The sequence below is a fragment of the Leopardus geoffroyi genome, chromosome X (genome assembly GCF_018350155.1).
Source record: "Leopardus geoffroyi isolate Oge1 chromosome X, O.geoffroyi_Oge1_pat1.0, whole genome shotgun sequence".
NCBI lineage: Eukaryota > Metazoa > Chordata > Mammalia > Carnivora > Felidae > Leopardus > Leopardus geoffroyi.
The window spans coordinates 38411936-38434421 of record NC_059343.1 but is presented as its reverse complement, the minus strand read 5'-3'; the positions used below and the strand labels follow the sequence as shown (position 1 = coordinate 38434421).

At 43.5% G+C, this 22486-nt stretch overlaps 1 protein-coding gene across 2 annotated transcripts in view; it reads right to left on the bottom strand.

Annotated features, from left to right (window-relative positions):
* MAOA (monoamine oxidase A) overlaps positions 1–22486 on the bottom strand; it is a 73298-nt gene that overhangs the window by 23806 nt on the left and 27006 nt on the right. For both annotated transcript variants that reach the window (XM_045473004.1, XM_045473005.1), the window contains exons 3-4: positions 19114–19251; positions 195–299 (exon numbers count right to left, since the gene is read on the bottom strand). In XM_045473004.1, coding sequence (XP_045328960.1) covers positions 195–299; positions 19114–19251 — 243 coding nt within the window. The remainder of the gene's footprint in view (positions 1–194; positions 300–19113; positions 19252–22486) is intronic.

Below are 22486 nucleotides of genomic sequence, written 5' to 3'. Positions count from 1 at the left end.
GGGTTTGAATCCTGGTTCCCTTGCCGTGTGGTGTTGGGCAAATCGACGTAACCCCCGGCACTCATTTTCCTCACAAGTGGAAATGATACGCATTAATGTCCAGAGGAATGTTCCCTGCGCTGTTGGAAGGATATGAAACAAGTGCTATTGTTATTTTAGTAACAGGTCACAGGTAAGCCGAACACATGTTTTACCTCCTTCCCCATGTTATCCATTGTCCGCCACAGATTGTTGTAATCCAAATACACGACAGGATTCCACACCGGAGGAAAGGCGCCCCGAAAAGGATAAGTTTTCCCCTATAAGACAAAAGCAAAGGATAATACCTTAAAATAGGATGGCATTCTAAAAGACAAAACCAAGCCAACCTGAGAGCCATTTTCAAACTAACAGTATCCTCTACTGTTACAAAAAGCGTCACCTTTGATGGAAAGTAAATAACATTTTGCCTACACCAGACCCAAATTTCAATTAGATTAGCAGAATTCCCCCTGGTGCTGTGCTACTAGTTTTCAATTTATAGGCAATAATACCTGTGAACTTATTTCTGCTTATAGAGAGAAAATAAAGAAAGGTAGCTCATCCTAATATCTAATGCTGATGCCGCGACATTCTCAACCCTTGAGTTTCTATCTAATCTCTTTGGAACGATGTTCCCACTCAGATGAGACCAGAATGATGACACACATAGAGGACCTTGGACCACATAGAGGGCTGGAACCACAAAGCAGAATATCTGAGACTGTGCTGTAGAGTTCAAACAGGCGAAATAAAGAGACTGGCTAGACCAGCGACCGTGCCTGAGGTCAAGAGTCAAAATATGAGAACCCGGAACAATGGGCATTTGACATTTCTTGGTCGCCCAGCATCCACACTTCCTTTCAAGTATTATACTGGTTTCTTTTTGGGAAACTGCTTCTCCTCCTGGGTATCATCCCCCAGTATAGCAGGCAATGGGCTAGATCCTTTCTCCACCCACCCTGGCTCCTGGTGCAGCCAGGCTGAGCTGGGCCAATCACGCACTCTCTGACCCTGGAACGAGTCGCCCAACAACAGAAGGAAGCTGACTATGGGTTCTTCTTTCCCATGGCAGCATGCTGTGCAGATGCTTCCTGCTCTAAACGCTATGGCTGTGGTTGCTGCCTCTGACTTGCCAGAGCTCCCCTGATCTCTGCCTATTCCCAAGTGTGGCCCTCCAGGCTCTCAATGATTCTCTTGTTGGCCCGAGTTGCTTTCTATTGCTTGGTACAAAGACAGCGATTGACGAGCCGCCATTTATTTCATCTCAACTGCATGATAAGCCCTGTGCTGGGTAAATGCAAGCGTGAGGCAAGAGTGAATCCTTGGGAAAAAGAGACCAGGTCTAGGTATGTTCTAAGGTCTTATTTCTTAATTTAGTTCCTTTAAAATAAAACATCCAGAAAATCAAGATGTCGTCTACTAATACAATTTTGCATGAGATTTAAAAAAATTTTTTTAATGTTTATTCATTTTTGAGAGAAAAAGACACAGAGTGCAAATGGGGGAGGAGCAGAGAGAGACGGAGACCCAGAATCCGAAGCTGGTTCCAGGCTCTGAGCTGTCAGCACACAGCCCAACGCAGGCCCCAAACCCACAAACGGCGAGATCAGAGCCGAAGTCACACACCCAACCGACTGAGCCACCCAGGCACCCCTATTTTTTTTATCAAATAAAAACATACTCAATATTTGCAGAAAGCCTATTGTATGCACTGTACAATATTAAGGACTGTGTTGGACTTAAAAATTTTTTGTGAGTTTATTTATTTATTTTGAGAGAGACAGACACAGTGCAAGTGAGGGAGGGGCAGAGAGAGAGGGAGACAGAGAATCCCAAGCAGGCTCCGTGCTCCGAGCACAGAGCCCGATGCCAGGGCCTGAACTCACGAAACCACAAGATTATGACCGGAGCCAAAACCAAGAGTCATACACTTAACCAACTGAACCACCCAGGTGCCCCATAACTGTGTTGGATTTCAAAAGGGGGGAGGTAGCCAAAGCAAAACTCTTGACCATCAGGGAAAGGATGCAAGACCTAACAGCATTTGCATTCATGTGCACACACTTGCACATGGACGCGTGCACGCACACTTCAACTGAGTAACAATATACGGCAGCCATTAAGTGATAACTAGTTTTGCCTGCCACAGTAGCAAATTCAAACAACCTTGGCAGATCATGTGATCTGGTTTCTTATCTGAAAAATGCGATGTTGTTATGCTGCAACACGACTTTTCAAGACTCCAAACCTTTATCATCACCACTGCCCATATCACCACCATTATTTCTGACATTCATTGAGATCTTTCTCCATGCCAGGCCCTGGCTAAGCTCTTCGTATGCATTCTCTCTCCCCAACCCTGTGGAGGCAAGCCCTGTTACTATTTCCATTTTATAAATGAGGAAACTAAAGCCCAGGGATATGAGCTAGAAAATAGTAGAGCAGAAATGTCCTGTTCCCAAAGACTCTTTGCTCATAAACATTAGGCTTTCTGGCCTCCTATGTGGTCAACAGAATGTGGAGATAGAGACATCATAACCTTCCAACTAAATGAAAGACAACTTGGGAAATGTGAAAGTTTAGAAATCTTCCACACACATTTTTTATGTTTCTGAGGAATGCAGATGGAGACAAAGAAGCTCGGGGGTATTAGCTGACTGTTGAGGAAACAGGGTGAACCCTGAAAAATGCTGAAGCATGTTTGGAGGAAAATAGGCAGACGTTTTACCCAGAACGCAAAACCAGCTATGGAAAGGAGTCAGACTGGGCTTAACAGCTCATGGGCAGCCTTCAGAACAGCTGGTTCTCATTACAATTCTTCCCTTAATTGAAATCAGGAAAAATCTACATTTTTCTCGGTAAAATGTGTTTATACTCAAGTAATAGTCTCATACGAAGCTGATCTTTCCTTTGAAAAAAATGATTTTTTTATAAAAACAAACATGCTCAATCATCTGGGGACACGGAGAAAAGTATCATAAAGATAGTTCAACAGGGGCGCCTGGGTGGCTCAGTCATTAAGCGTCCGACTTGGGCTCAGGTCATGCTATCTCGGTTCGTGAGTTCGAGCCCCACGTTGGGCTCTGTGCTGACAGCTCAGAGCCTGAAGCCTGCTTCTGATTCTGTGTCTCCCTCGCTCTCTGCCCCTCCCCCACTCAAGCTCTGTCTGTCTCTCTCTCTCTCAAAAATAAATTTAAAAACATTAAAAAAAAAGGTCAAAAAATGTGTTCCACATTCCTAATGAAGTTCCTCTCAGGGTGGTCAGGGTGGTGGCAACCAGAGTCTCCTTTCACACAAGGCCCAAAGACCCCGTGATCTGCACCGGGATAAACAAATAAGTGGCAGGAGAAGTAAAGAATTCAAGGAGACGGGGGGCAGTCGGCTAAGCATCTCTCTTGGTCTCGGCTCAGGCCATGATCTTAATGGTTCCTGAGTTCAAGCCCCACATTGGGCTCTATGCTGATGGTGCAGAGGCTGCTTGGGATTCTGTCTCTCCTCTCTGCCCCTCCCCTGCTTGTGCTCTCTCTCTCTCTCTCTCAAAATAAATAAAGTTAAAAAAAAAAAAAAGAGACTGTGAGAGAGAGAGAATTTGACAAGACAGAAAAGTCTAGCCTGGCAATCTTTTTAGAAACGGGAACCATGCAGTATTTTAAAAGATCATCAAGGCCCACCACGACATTAATTTTTATCCTGTTGACAGCGGTACCAAGTTGATAACGGGATTTTTCATAAATTAGCTTCACTCTTCATGTCTGGCTTCTCTGTTGTTTTTTTAATGTTTATTTATTTTGAGAGAGAGAGAGAGAGAGAGTGAGAATGTGAACAGGGGAGGGGCAGAGAGAGAGAGGGAGACACAGAATCCGAAGTGGGCTCCAGGCTCTGACCTGTCAGCACAGAGCCCAAGGAGGGGCTCGAACCCACAAACTATGAGATCATGACCCAAGCAGGAAGTCGGATGCTCAACCGACTGAGCCACCCAGGTGCCGTCTCTGCTCTTATTCCACTAAAGAAGTTCATATATATGGGCACAGGCACCTACATGTCACCTCTGCCTTTCTCAGAAAGCTCTAGAAGGCTTATTTCCTCCACGGCCTGCTTCTAAACTCAACGGCAATGGCAGGGAGTGGAGCTGTCTCTTGATTGAGAGAATGGCCTGCAAACCAGACCTTCTCACTCTCTTAAATGTGATTGTATTGTTTTCTCACAAAGATGTCCGCCCTTTTTCAATATTTCCAAATGGCTACCACTCCTTAGAAATGAAAGGGAAAAAATCTTGAGTAAAGGTCAAGTCCATTTTGTACCTATACTCTGGAGCTTTCCACCCCTTCCAAAGTGGCCTTTCATCTCTAAAGCACAGTGTCTTTGACACAGCAGAAATGGCTGAGGTCGAGAAGAACACAATGTCCCTGGAACCGTGCCCAAAATACTTAAGTCCCTTTGAGAAACCACATCCCTCATCTACTGATGTTCGTAATAACAAGAGACTATTGCCAGGAGATGGCAGTTTACGGCTCCCACATCACTCTTTATTGTTAGTCCTGGAAGATAGAGCAAGTTTAGAGTAAGCAAATAACATTTACTGATTGGCAACCTTGTCGGGAAAGTTTCATCTCTCTTTACTTTTATTATTTTAGTTAAACAAAAGGAAGTGGGTGTTATTAAAGAGGATCACAGGCCACCGAGGAAAGCTGCCAAATATTTTTTTAATCATCTTGAAAATAAACAGATATGTTCTAGAATGGTTTAGGAACAAGTCTGCCCAACCCCTATGAATTCCTTGGCACTCTTCTAGTCCCACTGTTTTGCGACAAGCCTGTAAGAGAACGATTTTGGTTTGTTTTCTACAGTACACAATAATGCTTTAAATAAAGAAATCAGGGGTGCCAGGATGGCTCAGTCGGTTAAGCGTCTGACTCTTGGTTTTGGTTCAGATCATGGTCTCACACACAGTTCGTGGGTTTGAGCCCCACATTGGGCTCTGTGCTGACATTAAAGCCTGCCTGGGATTCTTTGTCTCCTCTGTCATTGCTCCTCCCTGAGCATACTCTCTCTCTCTCTCAAAATAAATAAATAAACTTTAAAAAAAATCACCTAGGCGGGGTCTGGCTGGCTCAGTCAGTGGAGCATGCGACTCTTGATCTTGGGGTTGTGAATTCAAGCCCCATGTTGGGTGTTGAGATTACTTAAAAATAAAATAAAATCTTTAAAAAAAAAAAAAAAGGATGTCCATCAACTGATGAATGGATAAAGAAATTGTGGTTTATATACACAATGGAGTACTACAGGGCAATGAGAAAGAACGAAATATGGCCCTTTGTAGCAACGTGGATGGAACTGGAGAGTGTGATGCTAAGTGAAATAAGCCATACAGAGAAAGACAGATACCATATGTTTTCACTCTTATGTGGATCCTGAGAAACTTAACAGAAACCCATGGGGGAGGGGAAGGAAAAAAAAAAAAAAAGAGGTTAGAGTGGGAGAGAGCCAAAGCATAAGAGACTGTTAAAAACTGAGAACAAACTGAGGGTTGATGGGGGGTGGGAGGGAGGGGAAGGTGGGTGACGGGTATTGAGGAGGGCACCTTTTGGGATGAGCACTGGGTGTTGTATGGAAACCAATTTGACAATAAATTCCATATATTGAAAAATAAATAAATAAATAAAAGGAAAAAAATAATCTAAAACGAGACCCATTAAACAGGATGGCAGTATTGTGTTGTATTAGTAGCCTCTTGGGTAAGTAAAGCCAATTGACAGAGCATTCGAAAAATGTTTTCCTCTTCCACAAAAGCCATGAACTGAGGAGAAACGGGCAGTTAGAAAAAAAGATGAAAATGTTACACTGTGAGGATGAGTGGCTGTTTTTCCAGAACGGCTTTATTAAGACATAATTCATGTACTCAATACTCCACCCATTGAAAGTGTACAATTCCACGGGCTCTGGCAGATTCACAAAGTCACGTATCCATCATCACACGTGACTTTAGAACATTTTTGTTACCCTAAGAAGAAACCCTTAGTCATTAACAGTCACTCTCCATTCTTTTGCAAAACACCAGCACCTTTTTACATTCCCACCCATAATATATGAGTTCCAACAGCTCTATCTCCTCACCAACCCTTGGTATTGTCCTTTTGATTCTAGTCATCCGGGTGGGTGCACAGCGGTATCTCAAGGTAGTTTTGACTTGTGTTCCCCTAATGACTGATAATGGCCAAAGTCAAATTAGGCTTGTTGGGTGGATGGTCATGTTGTTCAGTACATACATTGTCTCCATCTTTGCTGCCATGGCCACTTTGCTATGCGGGCCCACTGAACAAGTGATAACGGAAAGAGAGGGTGTGGTGGTTTTGTAATGTGTTGACTTGTCCAAGCTGAACTGGATTTCCCAGAATTTTCTTTCCTATATACTTCTGCTAAAGGTAGCTCAGAGCTAGACTGTGGTACATCATATGGACAGGGGCAGGACAATAAATAATCCAATCTTACTCTCCTAACCAGTGTGCCATGTTCCAAACCAACCCAAAGCCATTGGGCAAGGGAGTCCAGTTGATTCTGCCCTTACAGGTCTGCTTTCCTGGGTGGAGAGTAGGGCAGAGAAGGGTGGAGAGTGGATCTGAAGGTACTTACAGGTTGAAAGATAATAAAGACACTGCTATGTTTAATGACACAAGGATGAAAACTAACAAATCACTTCTGTTTGCTCTGAATCCATCACATTGGCTACACAGACTCTATCAGCTCTCAGGTATATGATTACTATTGGCCAGGCCTTTGTCCCCCAATTTGGTATGTTCTAATCATACCATAGGTCAAAATGCATCAAGAGCTTTCTACAACATGATCTTTGGGTTCTTTTTTTTTTTTTTTTTAAGTTTATTTTCAGAGAGAAAGAGAGAGTATGCACGTGCACACAAGTGAGGGAGGGGCAGAGAGGGAGAGATAGAATTCCAAGCAGGCTCTGCACTGTCAGCATGGACCCCAATGTGGGGCTCAAACTCATGACCCATGAGGTTATGACCTGAATTGAAATCAAGAGCCAGACACGAAACCAACTGAGCCACCTAGGCACCCCATAAGCCATTTCTTTTTAGTCCTTCTTTTCATTAAACTTTACTTAAAAATACTAAAAGAAATGATACTTTCCATTGCAGTTGCCCATTTCCTTCATTAATATTTATTTTCTCTTATACTTTTCCTTAAAAAATCATTTACTTGCTTGACTATTATTATGCCCGGATCTCATGTCTGATTTCTCTTGGTTTTCACTGCTCCTAGTTAAAGTCTTGCGATTGTAATAAGTGAGATGCATCACAGGTTAAAACCTTTGGGCTGCTTTTGATGAATTTAGCAAGTTCACTATGTCTTTGAAGATATTCGGAAGTCCACATTACATATCTATTAGATCTGTAATATATAAGTGGGTATATATGGGCATATATTTATGTGTGTGTACGTGTATAATTTGTTTAATCCCAGCTGGTGCCTGGCAGCTAGAGTTCATGACTCCAGGATCTTGGTCTGGACTCCCCTGCCCTTCCCCTCTGTGCCTTGGTCTCCATGTCAGGAAAACTGAATCTGCAGTGCCACTGAGCTGGACCCTCCACCAGGAGCTTAACAGGACGTGCTTTCTAGATGTGGAGGTTGCAGGTATGAGAAAACACTGATGTGAGAGAAACATGGTCCCAAAGATTCCACCTAGCTGCCTACGTCAGAAACCACTTCTGCTTCCACTGGCAGACTAGTGCTGCCGTGGCACCTCGCCATTTTCTACATTGTATTAAACTGATTTAGGGGCGCCTGGGTGGCTTTGTCGGTTAAGTGTCCGACTTCGGCTCAGGTCATGATCTCACGGTCCGTGAGTTCTAGCCCCGCGTCGGGCTCTGTGCTGACCGCTGAGAGCCTGGAGCCTGTTTCAGATTCTGTGTCTCCCTCTCTCTCTGCCCCTCCCCTGTTCATGCTCTGTCTCTCTCTGTCTCAAAAATAAATAAACGTTAAAAAAAATTTAAAAAATAAACTGATTTATGTAAGAACTTTCCCAACGAGTTTCAACACACCTTAGAAAGACTGCGCCTCACACGTTTATATTTTACACTCCCTTGCACATTCCAACGTTCTGAGAAAAGCTCGTTAAAGGGAGGACTAAAAGGGAGAAATACAATTCTTGCATTTACAACCCATCTCTTATCACATCTAGCCCTCCCAGGCTCCAGAAAGGGTCCAGCCTCTTTCTACCCAAATGGCTTCCTCCTTTCCCACCTAAGACAAGATCTTCTTTTTTTTTTTTTTAATTTTTAAAAGATTTGATTTTTAAGTAATCTCTACACCCAACGTGGGGCTTAAATTCACAACCTCGAGATCAAGAGTCCCTTCTCCACCATCTGAGCCATGCGGGCGCCCCCCTCTCTTCAGACAAAATCTTCTAATGAATGCCAATTTAGTGCTGATTTTTAATGATCAATGCCATGTACATACCTTTTCTAAAATAGCCATAATCAATATTACCATCAAATTTACTAGAACTCCCTATGTGTAAGGTGTTGAAGGGAAGAGAAAAAGATGGAAATCTCTCAAACCATTTCCTATGTGAGCATTTCTCATGCTCTTTATGGGTGCTGTATGAAAATGGGTTCCATGGTCATGGATCTGGGAAACTCTGACTTAGAGTTAAATAGCTTTTTTATGTTTAATTTTTTTTTTTTCTGCCAGTCCTCATAGGACCCCTAACTTGCTAACGGACATCTCGGCACTCAAAGACAAGGCTAGGACACGGAACATTACCAAAATGTATCTGACCAAGAAACACCCTCTTTTGCAAAGCACTTTTGGCATTCTTTCTTCCTATTCTGGCTGGCACTGGGAGGGGCCTGAGGGAACATGGGAGAATATGGGCTAGAAAGAAGAGCTCTGAAAAACAGAGGATTTATTTTCCAAATGATACTAATGGGAAGATATTCTCATGTGTGCGTTTCCCGAACAAGAGCATGCGTCATCCCACAACAACGAGTCAAACAGGAGAAATAAAATGAAATCACTTGTTGGTCTAGCTAAAATTGCAAGTGCTCTGTTGTTGAATCTCGAGCCTGGGACTCGGCCCCACGGAACAGGGCAGTACAAAGAGAAAGTACGTCGGAGCAGGTCGAGAGGGTCAAGGGCAAAGCAGAGCTTCCTGCCAGACTGGGGGTTAACTGAGTGCATTCATCTTGTGTATCCCAGTGACTGGGCAGACGCAACCCTGAGACTGTGGTGCATGGGATTCTTGTAGTGATGTCTCCTGTGATCGTGATGGTGGAGACATGGGAAGGAGAGGGGACCACAAGCCTTTAGATTCTTAGCACAATCTCCCCCACATTTGAACATCAGAAAAGGATTTCTAAAAAAACCTACAAATTGGGGGCGCCTGGATGGCTCAGTCGGTTGAGTGTCTAACTTCGGCCAGGTCACGATCTCACAGTTTGTGAGTTCGAGCCCCACATCTGGCTTGCTGCTGACAGCGCAGAGCCTGCTTCAGATTCGGTGTCTCCTCTTCTCTCTGCCCCTCCCCCGTTCACACTCTCTCAAAAATAAATAAACAATTTTTTTAACGTTTTAAAAATTCAAAGATAAATAAAAATCTACAAATTGGGGAAAGTCACAGACACTCAGGATTTCTTTGGCCCAAAGAAGTATGTAGATTAGCGACTGTGCCCACATCTGTGCCCCAGGGTCAACTTTTGTGACTGCTTGCTGGGTAGCAAGTGTGGGCAGAATGGTGATTTCTTCCCATCAGCTGTGAAGCCCGAGGTTTTTTGTAGAGGCATTCACCTACTGGGTATGGCTGTGGAAACTAGGCCACCGGGTACTTAGTAGGCAAGCACAGAGAATTAAATCTCGGCCTGAGGTTCCCTGTGTATCACTGGAGTCTGACAAATTACACAAGTGCTGTAGGAAGGAAAGGAAATGGACTAGTAGATCAGGAATCAATCTCTCTGTTTGAAAAACATGACATGTGAAAAGTCCTTTAAATGGAAAGGACTCAGTTCCACAGCTTTTGGGATCAGAATGTTTATTACATTTAACAATACTCGACACTGGGGTGCCTGCGTGGCTCAGTCGGCTACACATCCAGCTCTTGATTTCGGCTCAGGTCACGATCTCAAGGTTGAGAGATCGAGCCTGAGTGTGGCTCTGCACGGGGTGTGGAGCCTGCTTAGGATTCTCTCTCTCTCTCTCTCTCTCTCTCTCTCTCTCTGTCCCTCCCTTTACAAAAAGCAAACAATAAAATGAAGTGCCATGAAAACAGTACTGGGCTGCTCAAATAGAAGTATCCACATTATTATCATTATTTGTCTCTTCAGTTTCAAGTTCTGTGTTCGCTTAGGTTAGTTATCAACTAGGCTTCTGACTGCCTGTTTCTCTCTCACTCACTTCTGTAGGACCTTGAACAAATACTTGCATTCTTACAACTTTCTCTTATCTCTTAAGAAAAACTGTCACTTACTAAAACTCTGCAGTCCACCCAGTTTTCAAAAGGTATTCATTCAATGACCTTGACACAGAAGCAAAAAAGCTTAGGGTGCCTGGGTAGCTCAGTCGGTTAAGGGTCCGACTTCAGCTCAGGTCATGATCTCACAGTTCATGAGTTCGAGCCCCGCGTCGGGCTCTGTGCTGACAGCTCAAAGCCTGGAGCCTGCTTCCGATTCTGTGCCTTCCTCTTTCTCTGCCCCCTCCCCTGCTCACACTCTGTCTCTCTTTCTCTCAAAAGTAAACAAACATTAAAAAAATAATAATAATTAATTAATTAAGGGAAAAACAAAAGAAAAAGCTTAGAGTCCACATCTGAAACAGAGGGCTATATAACAGCACCGATCCTATTAAATGGCAGGACAGGGCAATGAGAACAAAAAGTTTCTGGCTGGGTCAGCGTATCCATGCGACAACGGAACTTCCCTTCTTCAGGAAGTACCCAGAATGGACCAGGTATGGGATTTATAGGACGTTAAAGGGTGTCTCCGGTTTCAACTGTTAGAGAAGGCTACTGTACAAAAGTCTGAAACCTCAGGACGGATGATTAAGTCTTTTGGCTGGGACAGCAGACTTGTGCTCTGGGGTAAGGTAGGGACTACAGAGGGGGAAATAGGGAAGAGGTAGAAAGCAAGAAGGGGGGAGGAAAAAGGAGATGTTTTTTGACCTCGCACTGGCAACCACATTCTAACTTGAAAGCTCAAAACCTCCAAGAGTTGAGTTATCAAGGAGACAAGAGCAATTTCTCTCGAGGAAGCTGCTTATGCGAGGTTTCATTCCATTCACAAGGTTCTTGTTTTTTTCTAATTTTTTAATGTTTATTCATTATTTTTGAGACACAGTGTGAGCGGGGGAAGGGCAGAGAGAGAGGGAGACACAGAATCCAAAGTAGGCTCCAGGCTCTGAGCTGTCAGCACAGAGCCCGACACAAGACTCGAACCCACGGACTGTGAGATCAGGACCTGAGCTGAACTCAGATGCTTAGCTGACTGAGCCACCCAGGCACCCCTCCACTCACAAGGTGCTTTCTGCCATTACCCACAATGCCCAAGCTTCACTCGAGGGGGGTGACTGTAAAGTTCCACAGCCTTAGAGAAATCCTTTGTGTCTGACCTAATCCCCTTTCTGTGCTGTCACTGAAAGCCAGCTCACTGAGTCACAGAGGGCAACTCTGGGCTACTTCTCAATGAATGGTTGGAAAAGGATTGCTGTCATGAATCGCCCTCTATTAAAAATGAATAGCAAAAAGATGAAAAACGTTCGGTACAGATGATGGGTGTACAAACATGTGAATTTACCTGATGTTGGAGAGCTGTACATCTAATGGTTAAGAAGACAATTTTTATGTTATGTGTATGTTACCATGATTTTTTCAAGAAAGAAAAAAAATAGAGGGGGTGGGGGAAAAATAACGAAAAAAAGGGGAAAAAATGGAAGGAAAAAGATCTAGTCATTAACCTGACTTTGCTATGTATTGGGCTGTCGCTTCAACCGAGTGGAAGGTTTGCTCTCTACAAACTACATCTGAAATTTATCCCTGAAAGTTTCTAGGAAAAAGAAAAGAGGCTTTGAGAGAAAATGGCTAATGCTGACCTAGCTTTCTAAACACTACAAGGTTTTAAGAGTGATTTCTGTCATTATGCTTTCCTTTAAACAAAAGAAATAAATGAAGTCTTTTAAACATGGAGGAGGAGGGGTGCCTGGGAGGCTCAGTTGGTTAAGAGATCGGCTCAGGTCACGATCTCCCGGTTTGTGGGTTTGAGCCCCACATCAAGGCTCCTCCTTCTCTCTCTGCCCCTCTTCTACGTATGCTTTCTCTCTCTTGAAAATAAATAAATAAATCTTTTTTAAAAAATGGAGGGGGGAAATGAATGGAAGTTACTAAAACCTTTTTTTTTTTTTTACAAGCTATGTCCATATATCTTTGTACTAAATACTTGATAGACCAATGTAAGACTATATGAACATTTTTAGTCTCTCTGCTTTTAAAAAACCTACGTATAACTGGAATTTAGAGAAGAAAACAAGTAATCCCTCTTGTATTACTTCATTTCTATGATCAAACAGAATTTCTATCATGACCACATGCCCATTACCATTTTCCTGTTCATACCTAATTGGTTTGGTTTTTTTTTTTCATCTCTACCCTGACTTCTACAGCTTACAAATTAGTTTAAATCCTCTCTCTTTTTTCTCTTTAAACCAAGCAGGATATAATGGCATAAAATAAAATACTCTGATCTGGGTCATACTTTGACCAGTAAGTTCACATCAATCAATTAACAAAAAGAATATACAGCCAACTATTCCAAACCGTGCTGTAGACTTAGTATTTTAACATAATAAGGGGACTCATCTGCTGAGCCCACTGAGCCTAACTAGGGTGGTCTGGGGGGTTCGTCAGGAGTCAAACGCTCACTGAAGACCAGAGGCACCCCAGATCTATGGCTCAGGGTGCACGAGAAGAGAAGAAGCCACCCTGGTGAAAGGGACCACATACGGCTCCCAGGCACCCCACAGGACCTTGCCCGCGTTCAGAGGAGCCCCTACCGTCTGAGTGGCATGTTAGGACTTCAGAGCCTATCAGGGTAAGGTGATTTTTATCATACCTTAGAACAGGTTATTAAAAGGGATTTATAAGGGCACCTGGGTGGCTCAGTCGGTTGAACGTCCAACTCTTGATTTAGACTCAGGTCATGATCCCAGGGTCATGGGATCAAGCCCCGCTTTGAGCTCCATGCTCAGCATGGAGCCTGCTTAAGATTCTCTCTCTTTCTCAATCTGCCCCCTCACCCACTTATGCTCTCTCCCTCTAAAGTAAATAAAATGGGGGCCCCTGGGTGGCTCAGTAGATTAAGTGTCCAACTTCGGCTCGGGTCATGATCTCGAGGTTCAAGGATTCAAGACTCACGCCGGGCTCTGTGCTGACAGCTCAGAGCCTGGAGCCTGCTTTGGATTCCGTGTCTCCCTTTCTATCTGCTCCTCCCCTATTCATGTTCTCTCTCTCTCTCCTTCTCTCTCAAAAATAAATAAAATTAAAAAAATTGTATAAATAAAAAATAAAATAAAATAAAAATTTTTAAGGAATTTACAAGTTGACTTTCTGCCCATGGAATAAGGAACTTTGTGATGTAACCCCCAGAACCCTGAGCTCAAGAGCCAGAAAGCCTTACTTTGGTGTCTAAATTTTCTGAGCCTCAGTTTTTTCATCTGTGAGATGGGGGGAAATGCTTATTAAGCCATAGGATCACGAGGTAACTCAAATGAGGTGACACAGGTATAGGAACCTTACAGATGGAAGGCAATACCAATGCATGGAGTGAGGCAGCTGGGATTCAGGGGATTAAAAGAAAGGAAACAAAGACACAACAAGCAATATCCCTAGAAGAGCCTAATGCCCTTGGCTTCCTGCCTTTCCTACAGAGCGGCGTTGAAAGTGAAAGTATAACTTTCTTTGAACACAAAACATACGCCTTCTGTGATTTGGTATAGAAAAAGGTGTTAAAAGCAGCTTAAAAATATATGTCCCTGATCCAAAAGAAACACTATTATAAGCAAGGGGTCAGAACGCAGTTATTTCTGGCAGGCATTAAGACACCCTAACAAAAATAAATAAATGAGTAAATAAGTAAGTAAGTAAATAAATAAATAGATCCCCTGCTTTCAACACGGCCTACTGGCTAAAATAAAGTCCACCTCTAAGCAACAACAACAAAAAGTTGACTTAGTATTCCAGAACACACATATGTGGCAAGCCTTTGATTGCAGTTATTGGCCTAGAAACCTTCAAGTAAATGGCTGTGGGAAGAAAAGAACCAGTACTAGGAAAACCTGCTTGGTGAGCTGTTACTATCAGGAAAGCCTAGGTTGTTTTAAATAAATATCACACCATTCTCTAAGAAGAAATGGGTGGTATATATTTATTGTCTCGATTTTTTTTAAGTTTGTTTATTTATTTTGAGAGAGATTGAGAGAGAGAGAATGAGCAGGGGAGCGGCAGCATAGAGCCCAATGGGCTCGAACCCATGAACCAGGAGATCATAACCTGGGCTGAAACCAAGAGTCAAACACTCAACCGACCGGGCCACTTAGGCGCCCCTAATAGTCTTGACTTTTATTTAGGGTGTGAAAGCAGGGAGAAAGCGGGAATGCATAAATATGTCAACTTCTCCTTCAGAGCAGCACGGGCAAAATGCAGTGTTCTCCCTCTCTCCACCCTACCTGTATTATTAAGACCTGGAAGAACCCAGGGCGCCTGGGTGGCTCAGTCGGTTAAGTGTCCGACTTCGGCTCAGATCATGATCTCACGGTTCGTGAGCTGGAGCCCCGTGTGGGGCTCTGTGCTGACAGCTCAGAGCCTGGAGCCTGATTCAGATTCTGAGTCTCCCTCTCTCTCTGCCCCCTCCCCTGCTCACCCTCTGTCTCTGTCTCTCAAAAATGAGTAAATGTAAAAAAAAAAATTAAAAAAAGATCAGAAGAACCCATTAAAAGAAGGAAAAAAAAAAAAAAAAGGAAATCAAGCATTTCTGCTTTCCTCTCCAAGACCTGGCACTGTAAAACTTAACAAAAAGCCTCCACAATTCAATGAAACTTACTCATCAAATAACCCGTAATGATAGTGCATCTAATTCACTGATGCAAGTAATGGGTCAATTAATCCAAGAAGCATTCAAGTCCACCTGCTTCCCTTACACCATCCAAAGGAAAAGAATAGATGTTTTAAACACATTTAGCTGGTGTTACTTCAAATCCGCCTTTTAGGTTAAAAACAACATGGTTAATTTAATTTCACAAAGCAGATATAAACTCCTAAATAAAGCCATTATCAAATTCACAACATTCATAAAACCTGTTCAAGAACCTATTCTATAAGAATCAGGATCTACTAGGGAGCCTGGTTGGCTCAGTCAGTAGAGCATGCGCATCGTGATCTCAGGGTGGTGAGTTCCAGTCTGACACTGGGTGTAGAGATTACTAAAATAAATAAACTTAAAAAAAAAAAAGAATCAGGATCTACTAAACCAAAATTACAATAGGTATTCTAGGGACACCTGGGTGGCTCAGTCAGTTAAGCATCCGACTTCAGCTCAAGTCATGATCTCACAGATTGTGAGTTCGAGCCCTGCATCGGACTCTGCACCGACAGCTCAGAGCCTGGATCCTGCTTCATGTTCTATGTCTCCCGCTCTCTCTGTCCCATCCTTGCTCTCACTCTGTCTCTCTCTCAAAAATAAACATTGGGGCGCCTGGGTGGCTCAGTCGGTTGAAGTCATCCAACTTCAGCTCAGGTCATGATCTCACAGTTTGTGGGTTCGAGCCCCGCGTCGGGCTCTGTGCTGATAGCTCAGAGCCTGGAGACTGCTTCAGATTCTGTGTCTCCGTCTCTCTCTCCCCTCCCCCACTCGTACTCTGTCTCTATCAAAAATAAATAAAATGTAAAAAAAAAAAAAAGTTATAAATAAATAAATAAATAAATATACAAACATAAAAAGATTAAAAAATAAAGATTAAAAAAAAAAAAAAAAAAAAGAACAGGTATTCTATTCACAAGGTCCACGAAGGATACAGGCAGAAATGTGAGCTAATGGTAAGTTCCATGAAAGCAGGAGCTTTGATCATGTGTCCACCACTGTATTTCCAGCCTGGAACAATACCTTGTACAGAGGAGACTATCCAGTAACTGTTCATTGAACTGATGAATTTAGCATAATGATTTGAACCTTCTATGAATGAAGTAGACAGACATAGTCTCCTAGGAAGGGACAGGGTGCAAAACACCACTAAACGTCTATCTCCACTGCTCAGCTCAGAGGCTCAGGCTTAGAGTCTCAATTTGCCCTGTAAACACAATCTAGCAAGGGTCAAGAACCATTCTTTGGTGAATACTAACAATCGTTTTAGAGGGGCACCTGGCGGGGGCCCAGTCAGTAGAGTATGCGACTCTTGATCTCGGGGTTTCAAGTTCGAGCCCCACGCTGGGTGTAGAGATCACTTAAAAACAAAAATCTTAAACAAACAAAAAATCATCCCAGAATACATTGAAACATCTACAGTCTGCTGTCAGAAGAAACAACCGAGGCAGTCTTTAAGGCTGCGCGCTGGGAAAATTTAAAAGCTGAAGCAATCTGGACCATAAGGAATATGGCTTGGTTTAACCAGACACTGGCAATCTTCTGGATTCACCTGCTTCATTTCGGTGGTATTCACTGAAAAGAATGCACTGTGGTAGATTACAGAGGCTGGGGTTGTCTCGAGAGCCAATTCAGAGTGTCACAAAGACAATTTGCACTATTAACCCGGTGCACTACGGTGACGGGGAAAAGTCCATTCCCCTCGCCCCCACCCCCTACCCCACCAAAGTGGACACAGCAGTAAGGGTTGAGATATTTTTAAATAAATGGAATGATTTTTTGCTATACGATTTGCTAACAATCTTCCATGGAATATAGTCTTCCTGCCTTTCCCTAATCTGGCCGCCTCACTTTACAGGGACTCCTTCAGCTCCAATAAATTAACCTCTAACTGACCCACTATTATCTTTAGCTGAACATTGCGGTCTACCTTGGGTGAAAATATGTGTGCTTTGGCAGATTAAAGTATGTGAGAGGATGGTTTAATGGTATTTCCGTGCTCCATCTTTTCCTTAAATTTTTTTTTTTTCTCAACGTTTATTTATTTTTGGGACAGAGAGAGACAGAGCATGAACGGGGGAGGGGCAGAGAGAGAGGGAGACACAGAATCGGAAGCAGGCTCCAGGCTCTGAGCCATCAGCCCAGAGCCCGATGCGGGGCTCGAACTCACGGACCGCGAGATCGTGACCTGGCTGAAGTCGGACGCTTAACCGACTGCGCCACCCAGGCGCCCCACCATCTTTTCTTTAGATGGGATTGTGTCTTAAAAGAAAAGAATGGTGCTCAGCACCTTAAATGTGTGCTTGTTTGGAAGCCAGTCCTAAAATGCATGAATGGTATGAGCTCGGGGGGTAAAACACACCATTACTCGTTTCATAGTCTTGTCGAGCTGCTTTATCTCTCTGAACCTCAGTTTTCCCCTCTGTAAAATGGGGATAATCGTGCCTGCCTAACGAGGTGTATGTAATGATTTACAGAGATCATGCATAAAAAAATCACTTAGTTGTTTACTGTGAGACTTCAGGGAAAATAAAAAATCTCTCAGCACCTGAATGTGAGAGAGAAAGAGATCATAAGCATGAGTCTGCTCAGATTCCAGGACAATCATCAGACTCACTTGCTTCCTACTTGGACTGAAGAGTGAATTTATGGGACTGTTTATTTAGTACTCCATGCAAAGGATTTGGTCTCTCTCCCTACATTAAATATGCTAACACATGTAAAAGTGCTCAATAAATGTTAGTTACTATCATTCTCACCGTTGTCATTATTTGCTAATCCAGGGAAGCACCCTGCTGTGTAGACAGAGAAAGTGATCAGGAAGCCTACCGAAGCTAGCGTTGTATAGTTTTTTATACTTTCTTCATTCCCCCCTTGACCTCCGAACCCAGTTTCTCTCAAGGCTGCTGGTTTGTTTTTGTTCTTTCACATGTGCAACTGCCAGACCCTTCCCCCAAACAACCCAAACCATCCCAAACCATATCAGAATGTCTTAAGATCCCCTGATGGCGCATCAGTGTGCACACATCACAAGTACCCTTGACTCCAAGCTCCGAAAACCCCCCCAGGGCTCCAGACCCATGTGACTGAGTGGGGTAGAGCCGCTCAGAGAGTGACGTGATCACCGGTGTGGGAATCCTGCCATTAGAACGAGTGCATGACCCCTGCCCTCGAGACGCTAGTTCTGGGAAGCCGGCTGCGAAGGCAGATTGGACAGCCTGACATCTCAAGGCACATTTCCAACACTCCAGCTGTTCCATGTTTGGCTTCAGTGACAAAGAATAACTCTGGCAACAGCTGGATATCAGCAGAGTGAAACAATCTTGTTTAAACAGTGGGAAACCGCACAGCCCAGCTAGACTTCCCAAGAGTCAAGGCTCAGTACGGAGGAAATTATCAAAGCGTGCAAAGAAACGCCAGGTAACGATGACAATGAATAACCTGCTCAGTCTTAAGAACTGGCCTCGGACTACTGTGTTCCTTGGGGCCTTAGAATTGCCTCATAGGTGCCTCAAGGGCTGCCTGTGGCTCTGTGTGTGTGTGTGTGTGTGTGTGTGTGTGTGTGTGCGTGTGCGCAAGCGCGCACACATCCGTAGGCACATCCATGTGTCTACCACAGGTAGCTCCTGTCCCCGCCCCCTTGCTCCCCATAGACACTGAAGAAGCAAAGAAGCTGAAAGCCTCATACCTTTACTCCAGTTGGACTGGGGGTAAGGGTGCAGCCTATAAGGGCCACAGTGTGTGATGTGCAGAGGGGGCAAACTGAGGCATGACCCCTTACAGGGATTCCCAGGGTCCCCAAGGATTTCTTTAAAAAGAAAAAGAAAATGCAGAAGACTACTATAAGGCTGAGAGCCTATTTTTACAATTGCTTTGAGAAAAAACTAGGAAGAAAACTGAATATTTTCCCAAATACAGTGCTCCCCCACTGGTCACTTGAGTAAAACGTCAGGCTTACCTTTACATATTGAACAAGCCGCTCACATACGTTCACTTTGTAAGTTTCTAGACCCAGCTCCTTAGATAACCGTAAGATTCTATTCTGGGTTGGTCCCACATATGCCCCGCCAACATCTACGTAATTGACGTGTTCATTCTGTACAAAGAGAAAAAGGGGTCAGAAGACTTTAGTTAACACTTGGGAAAAACAAGTTTTTGTATCTTAAATTTTTTTTTAATGTTTATTTATTTTTGAGACAAAGAGAGAGACAGAGCATGAATGGGGGAGGGGCAGAGTGAGAGGGAGACCCAGAATCCGAAGCAGGCTCCAGGCTTTGAGCTGTCAGCACAGAGCCCGACGCGGGGCTCAAACCCATGGACCGTGAGACGTGACCTGAGCCAAAGTCGGATGCTTAACCAACTGAGCCACCCAGGCGCCCCGACAAGTTTCTATATCTTAATTAAAAACAAAAAAATTTATTTGTTACACCTTAAATGTGCCTTATTTATCTCTTATAAAGTGCAGCTGAAAATACCAATTTTTTCTCTGTCACCCAAGAACTTGGCGCAACCCTATAGGACACTCATCAGGAAACAATCCCATTTGTATAGCTACTGGTGAGGTGGATTCAACAATAACATGTATAGTAGATAAAGAACGCTATAGTACATCCTGCCGATCTAGATCCTTTTCCAAGCATTTAGGTTTTTATGCAGGCTTTTCTTTGGGGTTGTTGCTGGAGGAACCACCTTGAGATTTATTAGGCCCAATTCTCTGATTTCCAACAGATGAAGTTTTAAATCAGAACACACTGATGGGCTCTTGAGCTTATGTTAAAATACTTTCTGGATCGTTGTTTTACGCTTATCCTTTTTTGGTGCCTTGTTTTCCTTGTATGATCTCTCATTTTTAACTATGAGTTACTTCTTTTCTTTGGAGTCTATTTCTGCCAGCCAGTGTGGCACTTTACATAGTCTGCCTGACGTTTAGCATACCATAAAGGTAGTGTAAATTTGGGTGGAAACCATGAACGAGGGCAAGGTTTATTTTTCTCCCTTTCTGAATGGTAAGCTTTATCACACTTCCACGTATGAAGCATTCCAATTGGAGCGTTTCCTATTAAAATTCCCTATCTTCAGCAGGTTCGGAGTTTCATCTACTGTTCCCTGCGCGCCATATGGCTGTCACCCTGTAATTTGCAAAGTCTTTCGGGCTCAGTAGGCATTCAAGGTGAAAGTCAAGTTTTGAGCTCATTTACTTCCTAGGCTTCATGTTTTTACTTTGCTCTGGGGATTCACTTGTTTATTCAATAAGCAAGTACCTTGCTCTCCTACAAGGTGCCAGGTACTGTTCAAGGAGCTTCTGTTACATCAGTAAACCAAACAAAGATCCCTGCTCTCAAGGAACTTACATTCGATGGGAAGAGACAGAAAATGAACCCAGAACATAACGAAATCTCTCCGAAGTTGATAAGAGCAACGAAGATCAAAAAGCTAAAGTAGAACACGGGAGACTGAAACCGCAGAGAAGAAAAGGAAAGACTGCAATTCACAATGCACTGGATATGTAGGCCGCCTTGAAGAGGTAACATTTGCATAAAGACTGTAAGTAGATGAAGGAGTTATCCATATGCCAGGACAAGGGCATTCCTGGCAGAAAGAACAGCAAAGACTAAGGCAGAAAGGTGCCTGGTGTGTTCAAGAAACAGGAGACCAGGGGTTCCTGGGTGCCTCAGTTGGTTAAGCTTCTTGACTCTTGATTTTTGCTGAGGTCATCATCTCACGGTTCATGAGTTCGAGCCCCACATCAGGCTCCACACCGAATGTGCAGCCTGTTTAGGATTCTCTCTCCCTCTCTCTCTGCCCCTCCCTCCACTTGTGTGCACTCTTTCTTTCTCAAAATAAGTAAGCATTTAAAAAAAAAAAAAAAAAACAAGAAATAGGAAGCCAGTATGGCTAGAACAGAGTGAGCAAGGAAAAGAGAATTAGAGATAAGGTTAGAGACGTTATTGGGGGGCAGGTCATGGGAAACCCCAAAGGTCATTGTAAGGACCGTGGCTTGACCTTTGAATGAGGAGAGCTTCTGGAAGCTTTTTGGCAGAGACACACCAAGATCTGACTTATGTTTGAGAGGCTCATTCTAGCTGCGGCACTAAGACTAGATTATAGGAGGCCAGGGTGAGAGCAGGGAAATCAGTTAGGAAGCCACTGAGGCATCTGGCTTAGAGATGGCAGTGACTGCCCCCAGGAGTTGCCATGGCAGCGGTGCGAAGTGTTGGATTCTGGATGTATTTCGAAGGCAGAGCCAACAGAATGAATGAGAGGCATGAGCATATTGGGTGTGACTCTGAATTTTTCGGAACTGTCATCCTTTCCATCAAGACTGCTGGAACGGCGGTCTTGATGGAGAAAATCAGAAGTTCAGATTGGGTGTGTGAAACGTGAGCTGTCTGTTCAGCATTCAGGAGGCCCGCAAATTTCCGATTTCCGTGTCAAGGCAGCAGAGTGTATTTTATACAACACTTTACTGATTCCAATGGGGAGAGGTAACCAGGGCTTCCATCCTGCCACAAGACCAGAAATGAAGTGTGCCTCTGACTTCTTTAAACTAACCCTGCGGCGCCTGGGAGGCTCAGTCAGTTAAATGTCCGACTGTCTCAGTTTTGGCTCAGGTCACAATCTCACGGTTCATGAGTTCAAACCCCGAGTTGGACTTTGCACTGAGCGCAGAGCCTGCTTCAGATTCTGTGTCTCCCTCACTCTCTGCCCCTCTCCCGCTCGTGCTGTCTCTGTCTCTAAATAAATAAATAAATAAATAAATAAATAAATAAATAAACTTTTAAAAATAAAATAAATATAAAACAAAACTGGTTAAAGTACTTGCTTTAACCAAGCAAGAAGGAGTCGTGGGAATTTCCAAACATGATGTCTTTAGATGACAGACACTAAAGCCAATAATCCTAAGTGCAGGATTATGAGGCATATTGCAGAACATTTCCTTTTTTTATCATACAAATTGTTACAACACTATCGACTATACTCCCTATCCTGTACTTTTCTCACGTCTGTGACTTACTTATTTTATAACTGGAAGTTTGTACCTCTTAATCTCCTTTACCTATTCTGTCCACCCCCGGCCACCTCCTTTCTGGCAACCACCAGTTTGTTCTCTGTACATAGTGTGCTTCTGGTTCTGTTGGTCACCCATGCATTCATTTGTTTTCTTTTACAGGATATTTCTTTACAAAGGTGAAAGATTCTTTTACTTTGAAAGTTTATTCTCAGTTACTTTGAGAGAGAGAGAGAGAGCAAGCAGGGGAGGGTCAGAGAGAGACAGAGACAAAGAATCCCAAGCAGGCTGCGTGCTGTTAGCGCAGAGCCTGACGTGGGGC